The sequence below is a fragment of the Lonchura striata genome, chromosome 7 (assembly GCF_050655825.1).
Source record: "Lonchura striata isolate lonStrDom1 chromosome 7, ASM5065582v1, whole genome shotgun sequence".
NCBI lineage: Eukaryota > Metazoa > Chordata > Aves > Passeriformes > Estrildidae > Lonchura > Lonchura striata.
The window spans coordinates 33,697,537-33,716,218 of NC_140709.1; the positions used below are offsets into that span (position 1 = coordinate 33,697,537).

General features: G+C 42.3%; 1 protein-coding gene across 12 annotated transcripts in view; it reads left to right on the forward strand.

Annotated features, from left to right (window-relative positions):
* UNC80 (unc-80 subunit of NALCN channel complex) overlaps positions 1–18,682 on the forward strand; it is a 127,960-nt gene that overhangs the window by 15,007 nt on the left and 94,271 nt on the right. For 10 of the 12 annotated variants that reach the window (XM_077785175.2, XM_085585447.1, XM_085585443.1 and 7 more), the window contains exons 8-16: positions 3,196–3,457; positions 8,146–8,280; positions 8,900–9,122; positions 10,126–10,266; positions 12,870–13,138; positions 13,768–14,121; positions 14,868–15,014; positions 16,886–17,033; positions 18,386–18,534. In XM_077785175.2, coding sequence (XP_077641301.1) covers positions 3,196–3,457; positions 8,146–8,280; positions 8,900–9,122; positions 10,126–10,266; positions 12,870–13,138; positions 13,768–14,121; positions 14,868–15,014; positions 16,886–17,033; positions 18,386–18,534 — 1,828 coding nt within the window. The remainder of the gene's footprint in view (positions 1–3,195; positions 3,458–8,145; positions 8,281–8,899; positions 9,123–10,125; positions 10,267–12,869; positions 13,139–13,767; positions 14,122–14,867; positions 15,015–16,885; positions 17,034–18,385; positions 18,535–18,682) is intronic. The other 2 variants (XM_085585445.1, XM_077785185.2) reach the window with 1 other exon arrangement.

Here is an 18,682-nt window from a genome sequence, read left to right on the forward strand (position 1 = left end):
TTCTGCAAGCCTCTTTCCACTGCCTTCATTGTGCCTTCTTTGCATCCTGCTGCATGGCTGGCTTTAGACTACTGACCCAAAGGAACAGACTAGCAAAGAAGGACAGCTATGCAAACATGCTTCCAGCTTGTCCCGCAGTGTTCAGGCTCTGGTTTCCAGCTTGACACTAATAAATTAATCCAGATTTGGGCACATAAAAGTAGAAGTAGATTTTCACTTTTCCAGAAGTGCTGGACACTCAGTAGTGGCATAAAGTAAATCAAACTGATGAGTAATTTCAGAGATTGTGGAGAGGGAGGGCTGTAATTTTAAGTCTCCATGGATTTAGGAGTGTCACTTGAACACCTGAAAACTCTGGTCCTGTTGCTTACCTCTTTTGAGAAATGTCATATCCAAAACACTGCAGTCTTAAGAAATGGCTTCATTACAGTGACAGAAATACAGGATAGAGTGACTTTCTGAGTATCAGCTAGGAACAGCTCTGATCTCTCCAATGGGAGCTCAGGGCAGCCTTTCGCTGGTGCAAAGGAAAAAGCTATTCCTTAAGGCTCTCATCTCATCAGGAAGCTTCCCTTGGGATTTTTTTATCAAGCCTGTTGTCAGTTCTGGATCTGTATTTAATTGGTATTAATGTGAGCCAGTAAAACTGAAGGTGGGGACAGAGCTGCCTTTCTGTGTGTGAACACTACTGCTCAGAGAGTGCACAGCTGTAAAAAATAAGCAGCCTTTTAAGAAGACAGAATCAGGTAATCAATTTATCAAGCAGGATCTGGTGGTTGCCATGGGGATGAAGCTTCAGACAGGCTTTGAAGAGAGCATCATTATGCCTCCTCATTTGCAGAACTCATTGATGAGTTAAAACTGTACAGGGAGCTTTGGTTGCCAAGCAACAGATAACTGTGGAACAAATGTTGTTTACTCTGCTTACCAACAGCCAAAGTATTCCTTTGTCCTTGGCCAGGGGTTGAAGGAAGGCTGCATTTCCACTTTCCCTGCAGTCACAGACAACCATGATCTGATTATGCAAGCACTAGATTTTCCTCTAAATGAACTACAGAATTTAATTTCTGGTCTTCAGAAACTATCTAAACAAATGGCTTGTTCGGATCCTAGCTGAGTGTTGCTCCTCCACGCAGTGTAATTTTCCACATAGAGATGATTCAGTTTAATCCTGAAGCAAATAAACCACAGCTCTTTATGCAGCTGCTACTTTGAACAGGCTGCCTGAGAAACAGACTTTGCAGGAAGGACTTTAGTTACAAACATTTCATAAGGAGAACATGCCTTGCTCCCAGCCTGTGTCATGCCTCAGGTTTGCCTGTGCCACAGACAGGGGAGCATGAAAGTGTTTATTTAGCCCCATACACTGCTCAGGGTCCTGCAGAGACCAGGGAGCAATGCCTCACTTTTCACAATTGCTACTGGGATGACAGGTTTTATTTCCTTTGCTAGGATACTTGGAGTATACTTCTGGCTTTTTGCAGGCTAGACCTATGTGGCACAGCCTAAACTTTGACAAAACCACCCTTCACATCAGGTTTATGGGGAAAATGTTACAGCACATTCCCATTTCATGTTGTTTTCTTTCCTAATTCAGTTTTTCATGTTTTTGTGACAGCTCATTTAAAAGCTGTCAAACTTGCAGCCTTTTTACCTGTACTACAGCACTAGGGGAGAAACTTTGAGTCTGTGTATTTCGTATAGTGTGTCATATGCTGATGCAGTCACCAAGTGCCTCCAGCATTGGCTTGTGGGGCTGGCAGCAAACCAGCTCTGCAAGTCTGAGCTCTGGATCCATGGGTTGATCCAAGCCCAGCCTTGACACCTGCTCCCTGTTTCCAGACATGTAAGATGGAGCAGGGTTAATGTGATTCCGGTTGGTGTCAGTGTTCCATGCACACTTCTTTTTCCTTTGCCAGTTCCATGCCTGCCTTGGAGGCACAGGGCAGAGATCCAGCAGAGCACTTCATTTCAGCACTCAGAGGTCCCATGGGTCAGTATTGCTGCTGTTCCCTAAGGCTTTCCTGGACCATGGCCTTGGACCCCTTTGTTCAGAATGCGGTGGAAATGGGGATGACTTGTCCACACTGTTTGCATGCTGTTTTGCAGTGTTGATAATAAAAATGGTTTTTAACAATAAACAAAACACCGGCTTGATGTTCTTATGATGATTGTCAAATGCCTGAGGATATAGTACCTGAAAGTACTCTTCATTTTTATAGAGCTCCAAAATCCCAGAAATAAGCAGGTCACAGAGATGTGTTTCTAATATAGAGTGGAAACCTTCAAAATGTGTATTCAGCAGACCAAAAAAACTGAAAAAATTTCTGGAGTTCCTGCACCACCCCCAGGATTTCACACCTTCTCTTACCATGTGATTTTCATTCCTATGACTCCCTTTCACTTGCTGCTTTCTGACAGATTGTCTCCTGACAGCTAGTAAGTGTCCAGAGGGTAGATCAGGCCAGTTGTACTCTGCTGGAAGAATAGTGATATAAAAGATTAGGAATAAAAAGTTTGGGGCAATTTATTGCAAAAACATTGGCTATGAGTGCCATATAGCTGCCTTTGAAATCTGAACTTTCTAGAGTCTCATTTTTGAAGCTCACTACAGATGTTTTGCTTTTGTGTGCACTAATTTTTACAATACTTAGGAAATTCCATATTAAAATCCATTGGGAAATTAATAGGGCAATAAAACTATAGTGAGGGCTTTAAAGGGTGCTTTTCTCTAGAATGTCTCAGCAAGGAACACCCATAATGGCAAATTTTATTTATATAGGGATCCATTTAATTAGCTCAAAAGGTTAACTAATTTATCTGCCTTGCCTGCTTTTTCTTAAGTAATGCCTGATATGTGCAAACGTAAACTATTCCTAAATATGTATTACTAGTATCAAAATTGCAGATGCTCAAAGGTTGTCTGTTTCCTGCTGAACAAATTACTCAGCAGAGGCACTGGAGGCTTATCTTCAGCTCACAGTTTAAGAAAGCACCCCTATCCAAGAAAACACTTAACAGCATGTACTGGAATCCTCTGGGGATCTGAAAGCTAAATATCCAGTTAGGTGCCTTCAATAATGCTCTCCTCAGTTAGGTACCTTAATCCCAAAGGACTTTATGCAGAGAGCTGAGTATCTAAGAAGGCCTAAAGAATTTGAGGATTAACATTTCTGCTCCTGCTTTCTGGAACAGGGTGTCCTTGGTGATTCCACCGTGCCAGAAGTCTCGCTACGCCACGTACTTCGACGTGGCTGTGCTGCGCTGCCTGCTGCAGCCACACTGGTCCGAGGAGGGCACGCAGTGGTCACTGATGTACTACCTGCAGAGGCTGAGGCACATGCTGCAGGAAAAACCAGAGAAGCCACCCGAGCCTGAGGTCACCCCTCTGCCAAGGCCTCGCAGCAGCTCCATGGTGGCTGCTGCACCCTCTCTGGTGAACACCCACAAAACCCAGGTGAGCACTTGCTGTCAGTAAGAAAATAATGCTGTTGTCGTGATGCTGTGAAGTGATTCTGAAAAAGTAGTGATGGCCACAGCTTTGGTATTGGCTCACTTGCATGGAGATCAAAGACTTGCATTGATTCAGAAAGAGACCATAAGAACATTGAGTGCTTTGAAGGCAGAATCTGATGCAGGGGGTGAGACCTGGTGACTGCTGGAAGCTGGAGTGTTGATATTAATTAATCTGGGGTGAACTGGGATAACATTAGTTTTTAACGTGAAAATGTCCTTTTAATGTGAGAATGTACTAATGCAGTTGCCAGAAGATGTGGTTACCAATGCCTTTGCAACTGTGTAATGGTCAGGACTCACTGAGCTGCTCTGGTGTACTCCCTCAAATGGTAGAAAAGAACCTGGGTTTGGTACAGGACTGCACACTTCAGACAAACATTTGTGTTAAAATATGGAATTAGACTTGGCAAACAGTGACAGTGAGCAAGAGCTCTCCGTGTTGTTACTTCTTCCATTGTTACTCTTATTACATAACTTTTATATTTGCCAAAATAATCTTAGTAGAGGAACTGGCCTGATAGGTGTCCACTATTGCTCCCTGTTTGCTGGAAAATGAACCCTGTACTCTTCTCCTTAGTGCAGTAAAGACCCTTGTGTTTAAGCTTAAATATTTTTTTATATTGTGTTGTTCACCTGTTACAGGGATAAAAGGGAGATGTTGTTGTGGTTTTAGTTAATCTTTTTATGGATTTGTGCTACTTTTAGGTTTTGCCTCTCCTCTTTTCCTGTCATGTGCAGCAAATTCTGATTTACTTAGTTGATGGAACTGCCTTACAAAATTTAGCAGTGATTCTATTTTTGCCATCCAATATTATGAAACAGTTGAATAAAAGACCTGTTCATTTTGCTATCAAATATCTTCTTTTGAGTTGGAAATCTCAGAATTCTTGGTGTTATTCCTAAGAATGCTGCTTTCGGGGTTCTGACAGATTTTGATTGGAAGGAAGGTGAAATATCTTTTCTCCAGTAGACCCCAGATGCTCAAAATCTAGAAGATAAGCATAAATGTAAATATTGCTACTGTTAGTTTTAGATCTCAGGACTTTATAGACATTTTTACCATTATTATGAGAGCTGGTGATTACTTGTAGTTCTAAGGACTCAGCAGTAGCAGTATTTTTTTAATTGTATTATACTTCAGTGTAATTTGTATATTATGTTTAATCCCTATAAAAGCTTGACATAGCTCCATAAAGGCCAGGTGACAAGAATTACTGTTCAGTCTTAATTTACCTGTGCATGGAGATTTTATAGGATTGCTCTGTGTGTACAAAAAACCCTCCTTAATATCAGGAGCAGGGAGTGCAGTCAGTGGTTTGCAGAGGCAGTATGAATGAGATTGTCTTCCACGGGCAATGGCTGCACTAGTGTTGTCCTGGTTCTTCTTTTTGTTCTGTAAAACACCTCCTTCCTTTCACAGGCTTGGCTGTGTCTTGCTTTTCTAGGTTGTTTCACTTGCAGAAGACTATTGCTCTTCTAATATTGTTCTGTTAAATCTGTTTGGTGATTCCACTGGGTACATTGTAGCTGTTAATGTGAGGACTCTGTCCAGGGCATGCTTCCCTCCAAGTCTGAGTTTGATTGCTTTTCATAACCTCTGTGTCAGTCCAGTGTATTTTTGCCATACTTCATCAAAATAGAATCCTGTTCCTGGGTTCCATTTTGTTAAGCAGAACAATTGTGATGGAGGAAGTGAAATAGTCTTCCAGGCAGCAAAACTTTCAACTCATGCCCCCTTTCTTTACAACTTTGAGGACTGAAACCTGTGCAACACACAGAAGCAGCTGGGTTCTGGTTCATCCCAGCCAACTGTAGAAAATTTACTGCTCTTCTTGTGTTAGGTCTCATCATACCAGGCTCTCTGCTAGTTCAGAGCAGAGAATGCCACCTCCCAAAGGCTAGGATTTGTCCTTTCTGTTAACACAAGGGGTTGTATGCTGAGGCTTCACAAGCTTGTCTGACACAGGGTTATGCTTAAGGCCTGTTTTTTCAGTCTAGACCTGAAATTCCTAACACAGTGTTATCATTTCTACTCCAATGTGATCAATAACTTCTCAAAAATATTGGCATGCTGTGTTTCAGCAGGAAAGATAAAAAGTGGCAGGCAAAAACTGAGTAAAGAAGAACACATCTGCCTGCAAATCACATCGAGGAGCAGTAGATTTTTGTGGCAAATCAATGTTGTCTCTATTGTTCTAAAATTTACCAGAATAATCAGCACACTGATGATCCTGCACCTCTCTGAGCTTCAGCAAAACTCTCACACTTCCTGTTGGGTCTCTGTGTGTAAAATCACATCTTGGATGTAAGCTTGGGCTGAAGCAGTGGGGCTTGAGAGGACATGAAGAATATCCTCCATGTATTGCCCATTAAGCTGAATAGCAAAGTAAGAAGAATTTCAGTGCAGTATTCAGGCACTCTTTGCTGCATGGGAAAAGAGGGGGGTTAGATGGAATGTGAATAAAGTGAATACTGTCTGACTCTGAAAAGTGACTTTGGTGTAAACATGTTTCAGACGGGGCTACATGTGATAAAGGAAAGCTATGTGGCATTTGTATGCAGAGAATTCACTGTTAGGGCAGGTGTAGGATGTGGAGCCTCCAGACCTTCACAATCTGCTACAGTCTTGCACTTCCTTTGCAGGAAGAAAACAAAAATTAATCATAGCACCAATGCAGCTGTGGTGCAATGCTCACTGCAATGCTGATGGAATGCCAAGAGTCTCAAGTGTGCTATCCTGAGAGCTGAGAGAAGTACTAATGAGCTGGTACACATACAGTCATGCAGGAAGACAATAGGAACAACAAAATGTAGAGGAGCAGCCCCCAAACTCAAACTATTTTGCTGTCTTGTGTTATGCTTATGGTAATTGCCATGTAGCCTACTGCACAGAATAGCCATGTTTTTAATTACTCTGCATCAGGAGTGATTCATTAAATGCATTGTATACCATGCTGTAGATTTAAAGTAATTCTGAGATTTGCTTCTCTGGTGTTGTTTGCTTGATACCTACCCTGTGCAGATTTCAAAGATGGCATTGTGTCTGCATGTTTTCATGGCTTGTATCTCTGTAGGCCCTACTCTGTCTTTTGCTGATCATAAACCACCTACTAAGACACCGATTTAGTAACTAGTAGATAAAGATATTTAATCCAAAATAAATTCATACAATATTTTATAACCAGAAGAGGCCAGAGGGCTATAAAACCTAGGAAAAAAGCTATATGGAGTACTTGCTGGCCTCACTGTTGAGAATGGCTAGGGTTAAATCCTAATTTACTATGTAGCCTCTGAATCTTTAGTCATATGTGCAAAGTGGTAGATAAGCAGATGTTTGTACTACAAACAGTGGTGAAGAGGAGCCTTGCTGCTGTGTGTCTCCTACATTCTTGTGCTGATAAAATTAAGAGGGAGAATTCAAAGGTAGTCTTTGATTAGTCTGAAAAGTCTCAGAAAAATGTGTGATCCCCAATATTTGGTACTGCAAACACTGGAACTAGTGTTAGACTTCAGCTGCACAGATTGTCACTGGGTTCTGCTGGACCTTGTTGTGCATAAAGCTGAACACTTGTGGACTACAGAAGCTGGGTATCTAAACCTGTCATAGTGGTCACTTCATCTATCCCTGATATATGGCTATCTCTGCATTGAAAGCAAAAAGGTGTTTTAACATGACCCACTTCTCAGCAGAATATTTCTGGTGGGACAGGAAAGAACAAGAGCATTCAATTGGAAAAAAGCTGATATTTAGGCAGATGAAGATTACCCTGAGAGGATTCAGTTAGATCAGCTGCACAAACATCTCATGGAAGGTTGGCATTAGATCTTTGAGGGCAGATGGCTAGAAGCTAAGTTTGTGCCAATTTCCTTTGCAGCAGGCAGGTATAGCATGTGTTGTTTGATGCAGAAGTGAGTTGAGTGACCTGTACTGAAGCTGGGGTCAGTGAGCCTCATGGATTTTGCTGTTGTGGGACATTCTGTGATATAGGAAGGGGGGAAATGTCATATGAAAAATGATGGCTGGGGGAGCCTTGTTGTTACAAAAGAAAGATGTTTACTGATTTACAAGTCTTATATTTCTTTGGCAAGTAAATGACTTTTTTGAAAATTAAGTTTCTTGAAGGGACAGTGCTGCTTATTGCAATTTAGTTCCCAAAATATGTTTTGAAATGTGTATGTTATTAAATGAAATATGAAATTAATTAAATGAAATATGAAATGTGTATGCATAGACCTTAAATAAAACACTTTGCAAAGGGTAGCCATTATGATTGCTCATGGATGTAAACCAAGACCTCAAAGATATCATCACTTACTTGGAGTCATACCTGGAATCAGAATCAAACGTTCTTCCATGCCACTAGACCAGGCTGACAGCAATGCTTGAGGTTTTCCACAATGTGCTGTACTTTTTTCCATTGGTGACTGAAAGGTTAGACAAAGTACATAATTCTGGAAGTTTCTAAACTTTGTTCATTTATTTTTCTTTAAATGTGTAAACTTCTTTGTGTAATGAATTGGAGGTCTTTTTCTCTGCAGTGCTCTTATGATAGTTCTAGGAAGTAGCTCCTTTTTCAAAGCTGGTTACCTCTATTTTTCCTTGTGCTTGTCTTCTTTTGGGAGCTGCAGGATCTTACAATAAAATGTAACGAGGAAGAAAAGTCACTAAGCACAGAGGCATTTTCCAAGGTTTCACTGACCAACTTGCGCAGACCAGCAGTTCCAGATCTCTCCACAGACCTGGGGATGAACATCTTCAAAAAGGTGAGTGAAAGAAAACTGCACTTTAATTTACCTATGATTCAGCACCTTAGTGTCTCCCTAAGCAGCTGCTGAAGGTCTGCTCAGACAGATATTCATGAGTTCTGCTTGGAATATATATTCATGCCATATGTGAGATCATCATCCCTTTTCACTGGAATTTATTCTGTATGTTATTATATTGGTTTTTATATGCATATCCCAAACATAATACTGAAGTCTTTATTCAAGTAATTGTCCTGATAAAACTGCATGAGAGGAGGCTACTCAAACAGTGCTGAATTTTAAGTGCCAGTGCTCACTGTAGTTCCAACTAATTGAGTTCTGATTTTTTTTACTCGATGTTAGCTCTGGGTTTCCAACCATCCATTCCATGCTCAAAGAATACCATAAAATTATCCAAGGGCATCCATCCCAGCCTCAGGCAAGACTGAAATCCTTCAGATGCTCACAGGATCCCAGCATGCAATTAGTTTCTATCATGGGAAATGGCCAAGATAAAATGCTCAGATTGCAAAGTTATACTTGGGAAATATATCCATGTTATCCCTTCCCCTCAAGTGGTTGTTCTTCATGCCTCAAAACTTCTCAACTGCTCCTGTATCTTCTCCTCTTCCTGCAGTTTAAGAGCCGCAAAGAGGACAGGGAGCGCGAGCGCAAAGGGTCGATCCCGTTCCACCACGCCGGGAAGAAGCGGCAGCGGCGCATGGGGGTGCCCTTCCTGCTCCATGAGGATCACTTGGATGTGTCGCCCACTCGCAGCACTTTCTCCTTCGGCAGCTTCTCTGGGATCGGAGAGGACCGGCGGGGCATGGAGAGAGGAGGCTGGCCAACCACCATATTAGGTGAGATATTGTTTTCTCTGCCCCAGGTTCTGTGTCGCTCCTGTCGTGAACATTCAGAGAGCAGTAGGGGCTGTTTCTTCATCCAGTCCTTCTGTCACCCTGTGTCCTTGGTTCTGTTTGCAATATTACACATCTATTTGGTAACCGATCACAGCAGACCTTGAATGACTTCCACTTCAGTTCACTTTTTCTCCGAAAACTTCTTTACTGGAATAATAGCTACTGTGGAAACCTGTAGTGATCTCTGTTCCACTTTTCCACTTTTCCGGTGTGATAGCAAGCATTGCATCTTTAAATAGATTCAAAGAATTTTTTCATTCCCTTCTTTGAAAGAGAAATCTTTGGAGAGGCAGCAGTATCATTAGTATTACAATTATGACAGCAGTATGACAATTGTTAGCAGCAGTGTCATTAGTATAATTAACAATGTTGTTAGTATGCCAAAAAATCCTATTCACAGTTTTCCTGGAGTGCATATTGGATACAATATAAATAGGATATTTTGTCAGTGAGGCTTATATTGTCTTGATATTGCAGAGGTGTACAGTGTTTGAACCTAAAAAATTGCTACTTCAAGTTTCTAAGTTCACAAAACAGTATTTTTTTCTATTCTTGAAGAATTTCCTTTGTCTTTGCACTCTTCATTCTAATATACTTATTTCTGGGGGCAAGTGGAGAAGAAACTAAATTCCTATAGCATGCCCCGAAGGGTGGAGTACTGAGCAGTCTTGTTTCCTTGAAGGTGCTGGTGGTTAAGAATGTGGGTGCCAGCTAAATCAGCATGTGCTGAGGGAGGAAGAGCCTTGCAGAGAATTTGGACCATGTTCTCTCTATGAGAGAACCCGCATGAGGAATCCCATGACAATCTTTGGTTCTGCTTCATAGCGTGATGAAAAACCTTGATTTTTACAGACTCCAGTCCTTTAATTTTTAACCACAGCTGCTGTCTCCAGCCACCCCTGGGGTAGCTAAACAAAATCTCCATTTCTTGTCATCACCCTAGGGAAGTTTACCAGGAGGGGAAGCTCTGATACAGCGACAGAGATGGAGGGGCTGAGCGCCCGGCACTCGCACTCCCATCACACGCTGGTCTCTGAACTGCCAGACCCCTCCAACAGCCATGGAGACAACACAGTCAAAGAAGGTAAATTTAACACATCAGGACAGGTGTTTCACTGAAATATCAAGCCCAAAAAGTTTTACTGTTTCTATGTGTGAGTATGTGACTAATTGATTTTTCCTTTTTTGTTTCGGTATCTCTTGAGGGGTTTTTTCCACTACGAAGAAAAATGCTTCAAACAGTTCATGTTTATCTGGAACAGTTGTTAAAACAATTGGTGGCCATCGGCAGGGAGAAGGCATGGTTTGAGGTTTTCTTGCCTCACCAAAATAGAACACAAACGTGTGGAAAAAAACTTGGTATTGCTATCTGAAATTGTTTCATGGGGAATTTTGTGATATTTAATGCCTCTATGCAGCAAATAGCTGCTGGAGTTTGCTGGAAATCACAAGGTTTTTTTATTTAATTCTCCTCATTTCAGTTGGAGGTCTGGCTTGAAATTTACTCCAAGTCTCCCTGAGGCCCTTGTGTCTTGGAGGCCTCTGGAGAAATGGCAATACCAGTGTGCCTGCAATGGCAGAGATAATAGACAGAACTCGTGATGGGGGGGAACCCTTCTCTTCTCTCTGCCTGGGCTGAACACAGGGATTAAAGGGACAGGGGCAGTGGCACAAGTCCCTGCCTGGTGCAGTGGGCATATCTGGGCACATCTCATCTGTGACTGCCCCTCCTTCCTGGGTGCATGATAGGTGTGGGGCTCTGTGGGTGAAGATGAACAAGGACCTGGTTCATCCACCCTGGAGGTGTGGCAGAGGTTAAGTTGGCCCCTGCCCTGTGTCAAGATGCTGCTGTAAAGAAAACCAGATATGTCACTGTCATAGGAGACATCCTTGTTAAGGGACAGAAAGACCAATGTGGAGATCCAGCTCATTGCTTAGAGAATTCTACTGCCTCTCTGGGGCCCAGGTTAAAGATGAGAAGAGAAAGCTTTCTGTTATCCATTATTGATTTTTCTGATAGGTAGCAATGAAATTAAAAGAAGTCACAGGCTAATCAAGAGAGACTTCAGGGTTTTGGGATGACTGGTTAAGGTAAGAGGGGCAAAAATAGTGTTCTCCTGTAACCTTCCAGTCATAGGAAACCATGAGGGAAGGCAGGAAGAGCCAGAAGATGGCACCTGGATGGCTCTATGCCTGATGACACTGGTGGAATTTTGGGGGTGTTGATCATGGGTTGGTTTACATGACACCAGGCCTATTGGTGACAGGCTACTCTTGATCCAAAGGGGGAAATGGATCTTTGCACAGGAGTTATCAAAACTCACTGAAAGAGCTTTAAACTGGCTTTGAAGGGGGAAATGGTAAGTCTTGATGATCTGAAAGGTCTTTTCCAAACTATGTTTCTGTGTAGGATTTGGATATGGATTTTTGTTACCCATTTCAAAACAAACTAAGCAAAAAATCCATGAAACAAAAAAAATCTGCCCTTGGATACTCATCAAATTTGGCAGCCCAGGAACAAAATACCCTAATGCAATCTTTATCGTTATCTTCACAAACAACTTTTAGTGGATGCCATTAAAAAGTCACACTTGACAGAAAGGAATTCTCTGATACAAGCAGCTGATTCCTGCCCTGATCCTTGACAGAATTGTGGCCTAGTTCACAGTACTGCTTTTGGCCTTTGAACATTTTCCCAATTAATAATGCCAGTTCACTGCTAACATGACTGCACAAGCTGTCAGTTAATGTGATTGCCAGTCTGGTGAGTTGCTGTGTGCATAATATAACCAGTCCATCACTGAGTCCTTGCTTGTTAAATGTATTAGATGTCATTAGTTCATTAATTGGAATATATTCAATAGCCAGAGGAAGAGGTTCTTTGCTTTTCTCTAGCTCTATTGACGTACTGTCTGGCAGCCTAAACAACCCTATGGGTGTCTTTCTACAGTAGAGTGTATATAAACTTACTTACAAAGCACTAGGTGTGGGAAATTATGAGCACTGTTGCCTGGAAATCAGCATGAGTTTTAAAAACATGAGGCATCCTTGATAAAAATTTGCACTTCAAGCCAGTTTGCTAACCTGAGGAATTCAAAATTCCTGTCTCTGAACACTGTGAGCTTAAGACTGCAGTGCCTTTCTCATCACAGAGCTATGCAATTTGGGGATGGTTTAAACTGTCACAGGTACTGTTTTTTTCAACTCTTGTGTTGAAATTTTCCAGATTGATGTAACTTGGAAAGCTGCTTCAAATTTGTGCTGCAGTTCTGCTACTTTCACCCCTGCCTTTCAGCAGCAGAGTTCTTTCCCTTTGCCTTGCAGGGACACTGCTGCTTTTAAAATGAAGCACTGAATCAATGCAGAGAGAAAAATCCTTTTGGATTAGATTTAGAATGTCTGAGTTGCCTGGTCTACTTGACTGCCCATTTAACATCAGCTTGAGCTGCCAGAGGACTGAACTGCTAGAACAAGCTTGGGGCTGTTCTAATTTACACTGTCTTAATAGAAGAAATGGGTTTACCTTTGATCCCTGTACACATGATAGGAATTAGGAACTTGTGGTTTCTTTTGGCTTTACAAACCACTTTAAGAGATGCTCCCTTTAGACAAGCTCAGCCTCAATCTTCCATCCTGTAGCTATAGAGATAGAAATTTATTTACAGGTAGCTGTTTTCCTCCCTGCAGTGCGGTCCCAGATCTCCACCATCACTGTGGCCACCTTCAACACCACCCTGGCCTCTTTCAATGTGGGATACGCCGATTTCTTCAGCGAGCACATGAGGAAGCTTTGCAACCAGGTGCCCATCCCTGAGATGCCCCATGAGCCACTGGCATGTGCCAACCTCCCACGGAGCCTGACAGACTCCTGCATCAATTACAGTTGCTTGGAGGATACGGATCACATTGATGGAACCAACAACTTTGTCCACAAGAATGGCATGCTGGATCTCTCGGTAATTGGCAAGGAATGAGGAAAGCCAGGTCCCTCTTCTGTCAATATAGCTGTACCATTGAGATCAGGGCTTTCCTGGGCTTTTCCTCCACCTCTTTATATGGCTTCTCTCAGCAGTATATAAAGGTCAGTCAGATACATTTGTGCATATCCTAAAAGTCTCCTCTGAGAAACTGCAACTCCTGTTACTCCTTGCAAGGAGCGCATGTGCATGTGGAATGCACACATCAGATCTTAACTGGTATTATGTAACGGCTGTGTTCCTGGGGCATGCACCAAATTCCCTGTAAAATAGTGTAAGACTGAGTAGCACCTTTCTTCTAGCACCTTAAACCTCACTTTTGCTGCTTTCCTCTCAATGAGTTGCTAGCTCTTGTTGCACTCAAGCAGTGTTCTCAGGCTCACAGATGTAATCTCATGGTTTCCTTTTCAGCCTGACTGTGCCCAGCCTGTGGTTTCTTGTCTGACATCTAGATTGTAGGCTTTTGGTATTTAGGGTTGTGTATTATTTATTCAGAATTTGTACTGTGCCCGCTGTAATGGGTCTCTGGAGTCTAGAATTTCCAGGCACTGAATATTACTAGGAGATAAAGTAATTCTGGCTTTAAATATGATGTTTGAATCTCTCAGGTGGTCTTGAAGGCTGTTTACTTGGTTCTGAACCACGACATCAGTTCCCGGATTTGTGACGTGGCACTGAACATTGTGGAATGCTTACTGCAGCTTGGTGTGGTGCCCTGTGTGGAGAAAGTTCGGAGGAAGAGTGAGAACAAAGAAAATGAAGCCCCTGAAAAGAGACCAAGTGAAGGATCCTTCCAGCTTAAAGGGGCTGCTTGTGGGTCAGCTTGTGGGTTTGGGCCACCTCCAATTAGTGGAGCTGGAGATGGAGAAGAAGAAGGAGGTGGTGGAGGAGGTGGAGGTGGTGATGGAGGTGGTGGAGGAGGAGGAGGGCCATATGAGAAGAATGACAAAAAACAAGAGAAGGTTTGCTTGCTTCTCTCTTTATACAATTCCAAATGTACTTTAATGTCTGCTGAGACTGAGTATGCATGTGTGTGCAGCTGCCTTTCTGTCTTGCTCACTTGGGGTTCTGCTGAGGAAATATGATTAGCAATTCCAGCACTGTAACTACTGCAGAGAAGCAGCTACCAAAAATGGGAGTTTGTGAGCCTGGCATGGACATATTCAATGTCTTGACAAAGTGTTTGAAACCCTCAATCACAATGATTTTTTTTTTCAGGTTTATTATTCATAGCTTGTAAAGGAAAAACAGAGCCCAGTGTGTGAGCAGTTTTTTATTTGATTACTCGAAGTCTTAAATTTTTCAGTATGCTATGAGAATTGGACAACAGATGCTATATTGCCGACTTCTGAAGCTGCAACTTATAGTAGCATAATATCTAAGACATTTTAAAAATATGCTTGGTTTTCTACTCAGCCAAGCCAATGCTGTGTTTTCAGGGTTAATTTTTTAAAGTAAGTTCTGAATGGTATGCATAGCAGCATGTAGGATCTTCACATTTATAGCATAACTTTTTGATGGGAGCTGAAAAGGAGGGGGCTGGTCTCTGAACTTGGAAAATAATTGGAGTAAACACTTCAAGAATAACAACTCAGTAATGGAGTGTCTGAGATGAGAAATGGAAGGCAGTTTGTCAAAAATAAAATGCTAACAAAATGCCAGTGGTTGTGCCAGGGTTACACACTGTCTTTCCCTCTGTGACCCTCAGGATGAAGGCCCATCTGTCAGCACCCATAGGCTGGCACTTACAATGCTGATCAAAATTGTAAAGTCCTTGGGCTGTGCCTATGGTTGTGGAGAAGGACACCGAGGGCTCTCTGGAGATCGCCTGAGACTCCAGGTATTTCGGGAGAATGTAAGAGAATTAAAGCTCATTAAAGTGTCCCCCCTTGTACTGCTGAGATTGCTGCCTGCCCCCTCTGTAGCTTTCCCTGTATTGACAGTAAATGTGTTGCTTTTTGCCCCAGCTCACAGACTGTGTTGCAGCCCAGCCGTAGCAGATTTTCAGCTGTAGTGTTGCCTTCCAGTCCCTGCAGCTTTCTAAGGGCATGCCTGGGGCCCAGGGTACTGCTGGCCACCCCAGAGGATGAGTTGGGGCAATACATGGGAGCAATTCCATGTGTGAGCTGGTGTCAATGAATTTTCACAGGACAGTACCCCAAAAGAGCATGCTACTTACAAGAGCTGCAGCTATCTTGGGTTGCCTATGTAAATCCAAAAGTCTGAGGTGTAAGTGTGTTCACCTTTGCTAATGGTGATTATGACTGGTTGCTGCTGGGCTGCTCCATCAGCTCCTGATGGTTGGAGTGCACTGTATTTGCACTGTACTTGTTCTGTTGTTCTGCAAGGAAGTGAAAAACTCACTAGTGCCCTTTTGAAGGATATGGTGAGTCATCACTGTTCATTCCTAACATTTTTTTGTTCTGCCCCAGTCAAGATGTTGGAAAGTGCCCAGAATGTGGCCTAGACATCAGATTTAATCCAGAAGAGTTTGTCTCCTTGAGCTCAGTGCAACTCACTGTTAAATGGGAGCCTTTCAAAGGCCCTCTCAGTGCATGCCTCCTCCTCACCTTGTGTGCTTGTAGAAGAGAACATTTTTCATTACTGTAATGAAAGTTTACTAATCCCATGGGATGTGTGTGAACCACATTCTTCTCCATGGCTGTGGTTAGCTTGAGCTGTGCCAACAGAGCTATAATTAGGTTCTGGGCTCTAAGGTCGTTTTCTCAGAGGTGGACTGGATGATTTCTCAGAGATGGATTGGATGCTCTATGTCCTTGCAGTGTTCTTGTGTTAGCTAGATTTCCAGGTGCTGCAGGAGTGGATGTAATTGGAAAGGATGAGGTTAGAGAGTCCCAGTGGTAGCAGTAGAAAGGTTCTGCACAGAGCACTGCTTGAACAGGTACCATATTCATCACCATGTCAGTTAGATTTTTCTGTTGGATCTGAGCCAGCAAAGCATTTAGACCTATGCATAACATTAAGTATAAATGAATGTCTCTTGGAGCCAAGGTTCTTATCAGGCCCATTGAATTGAGGAAAATATTTTCCTACGTGTGTAAGTCTGCTGCATTTTCTGTGTGTCTGGCCAAGCTGCTTTGCATGCACTGTTTGTGTTGACTGTGTGGACAATCATGTCTGAGTTTACTGTAAAGTTAAGCACCCTATTGTAGATAACAGGAGAGTTCATGTTTCTATGGAGATGATATTTTAGATTCTTTAAACTCCAGGCTTCACGGGAAGCCAGTAGGATAGATAGTTGTGTGATAAGAAGTTGACAATTAATAGCTGTTAAGCAAAAAGTTAGTGTTTCACATGATGTAAATTGGTCATTGGGTATAGGGGCATTCAATAGGTTGGGTCTGAACTGGAGGGTGAAAATCAGATGCCTGAGGCTAAGAACCTGTTCCACCAAGGCACTGAGCATTGACAGAGGTGGTGCATTCCCAGTTCACTTACATTCAATGAGATTTTGCTTTGGGGGTGGACACAGGGAGAGAGGACATGAGATACAGCTGGTAGTGGCTTTATCACCACCTCAAACAGTGGCTCCCATACTGGTGACCTTTCTTTTGTGCTGAATTTCTTCTTCTCTCCAGAGATGAACCTGGTCCTCTTATGGGACCATTCAGAGACAGCAGAACACTGGCTAAGTGTTGAATTACCTTGCTAGCAAAGCTTGATCATGTACTTTGATGTGATATGATTTGATGGATACTGTTGCAGGCCCAGAACTGCCTCACAAAACTGTACAAACTGGATAAGATGCAATTCCGGCAGACCGTGAGAGATTATGTGAACAAGGATTCTCTCAATAACGTGGTGGATTTCCTGCATGCTTTACTGGGGTTCTGCATGGAGCCAGTCACTGATAGTAAGTATACCTGGCATCAGGCACTCGTGTATGTTAAAACTGCCATGAGAAAGAAGCCACATTCTTGTCCTTCATAAACTACAAAATGTGATTTGCTATTCTCAGACCGTATAAACTGTATCCTTAGGCAGTGGGGGGGTCAAGGGAGTTGGACCTCTTTGGGTCTGACCACCCAGTAGTGACCTTGCCTCGAGATCTTTAGCATGCAGTGCACCTGAAATTGAAGGGCTCCCTTTGATTCATCCTACTTCTTGTTCATGGCTCTTCACAGAAGAGATTCTCATTAAACCATGCCTCGGGCAGGGAGTTTTCTGCTTCCTGACATGACAGGGTACCCAGTGGAATGGCCTGTTTAATACACAGTTTGTTCTGAATGGAAGTATAATTGAGCTTTAAAACCCTCTGTGGTGCCTCAGAGCTCAGAAGGCACCACAGTAAGCAGCAAGAACTGCTTGAATGAACGAGAATATGGATGCACAGATGCATATGCCTGCAGTTACAAATCCATGTGCATGTGTGTACATAGAAGGGTTTGAGGATTTTTTTAAGTTAGGAAGATTATGTTCTATATTAGAACAATCAAACATTTATGCTTGGTCACTGCATGAAACAACATTTAAGTGTGACTGTTTACAGAGTAGGAATAGCTCCTCTGAAGCACTCAGGGAGTCTGACTAATTTATTAGCCTGTCTTTGATGCCAGGAATTTCAGAGAAAGCAACAAAGAACATTATATATTTAGCTTTCATGAGGAAGATTCCCATATGACATTTCCCTAAGTATTCATCAATTATTGACTGGCTTGTTCTTTGAAACATGACAACTTATGCAGCTCTTGAAAGTCTTTTTCTCTCATCTCAGGAAACTGGGATGTTTTTTGTAATTCATGTAAATGTGTAATTATTTTTTGAGTCTTTCTGAAAGCTTGGTGTTCTTGTGCACCTTCCAAGGAAAGCATTCCTATAGTTCATAAGATTTTCATGTCACTTTGCTGTTTAATCAAACATCTCTTAGCCCTTAGAATGGTAATTAGAAAAACTGGAGTTATTGTTCAAATTTGAAGCCTTATTCTGTACTTCTCTAAATGAGAGGTCTGATGGAACAAAGCTAGAATTGTCCTGATACCCTTTTTCATAATTCTAGCTTTTTTGGGAGGCTTTCTTGCTTCTAATTTATTTTACCCTTTGCTTCTGCTATGTTTTTGAGGGGTAGGATTGTGAGAACTTGAACATAGGATATTAGGTGGGGACACATCCTTGTCTCATGTATCATAGTCCCTTTACATGTGTCTTTAAGCTCTTTCTTTTAAACTAATCCCAACAAGATGGCTTGCTTACACTTGAATTTTACAGATAAAGCTGGATTTGGGAATAACTTCACCACAGTGGACAACAAGTCTACAGCCCAGAGTGTAGAAGGTATTATTGTGAGTGCCATGTTCAAGTCATTGATCACTCGCTGTGCATCCACTACACATGAGCTCCACAGCCCAGAAAACCTGGTAAGCCCTTGATACCAAATTAACAAAGTGATTGCCTCCCTGTACTGGGCACTAGTGAAGCTTCATCTCAGAATCTGAGGTCTGTTCTGGGCCACTCAGGAGTTTTTTTTTTTCCTAAAGCAGGGAAATGGGGCTGGGAAAGAGTCTG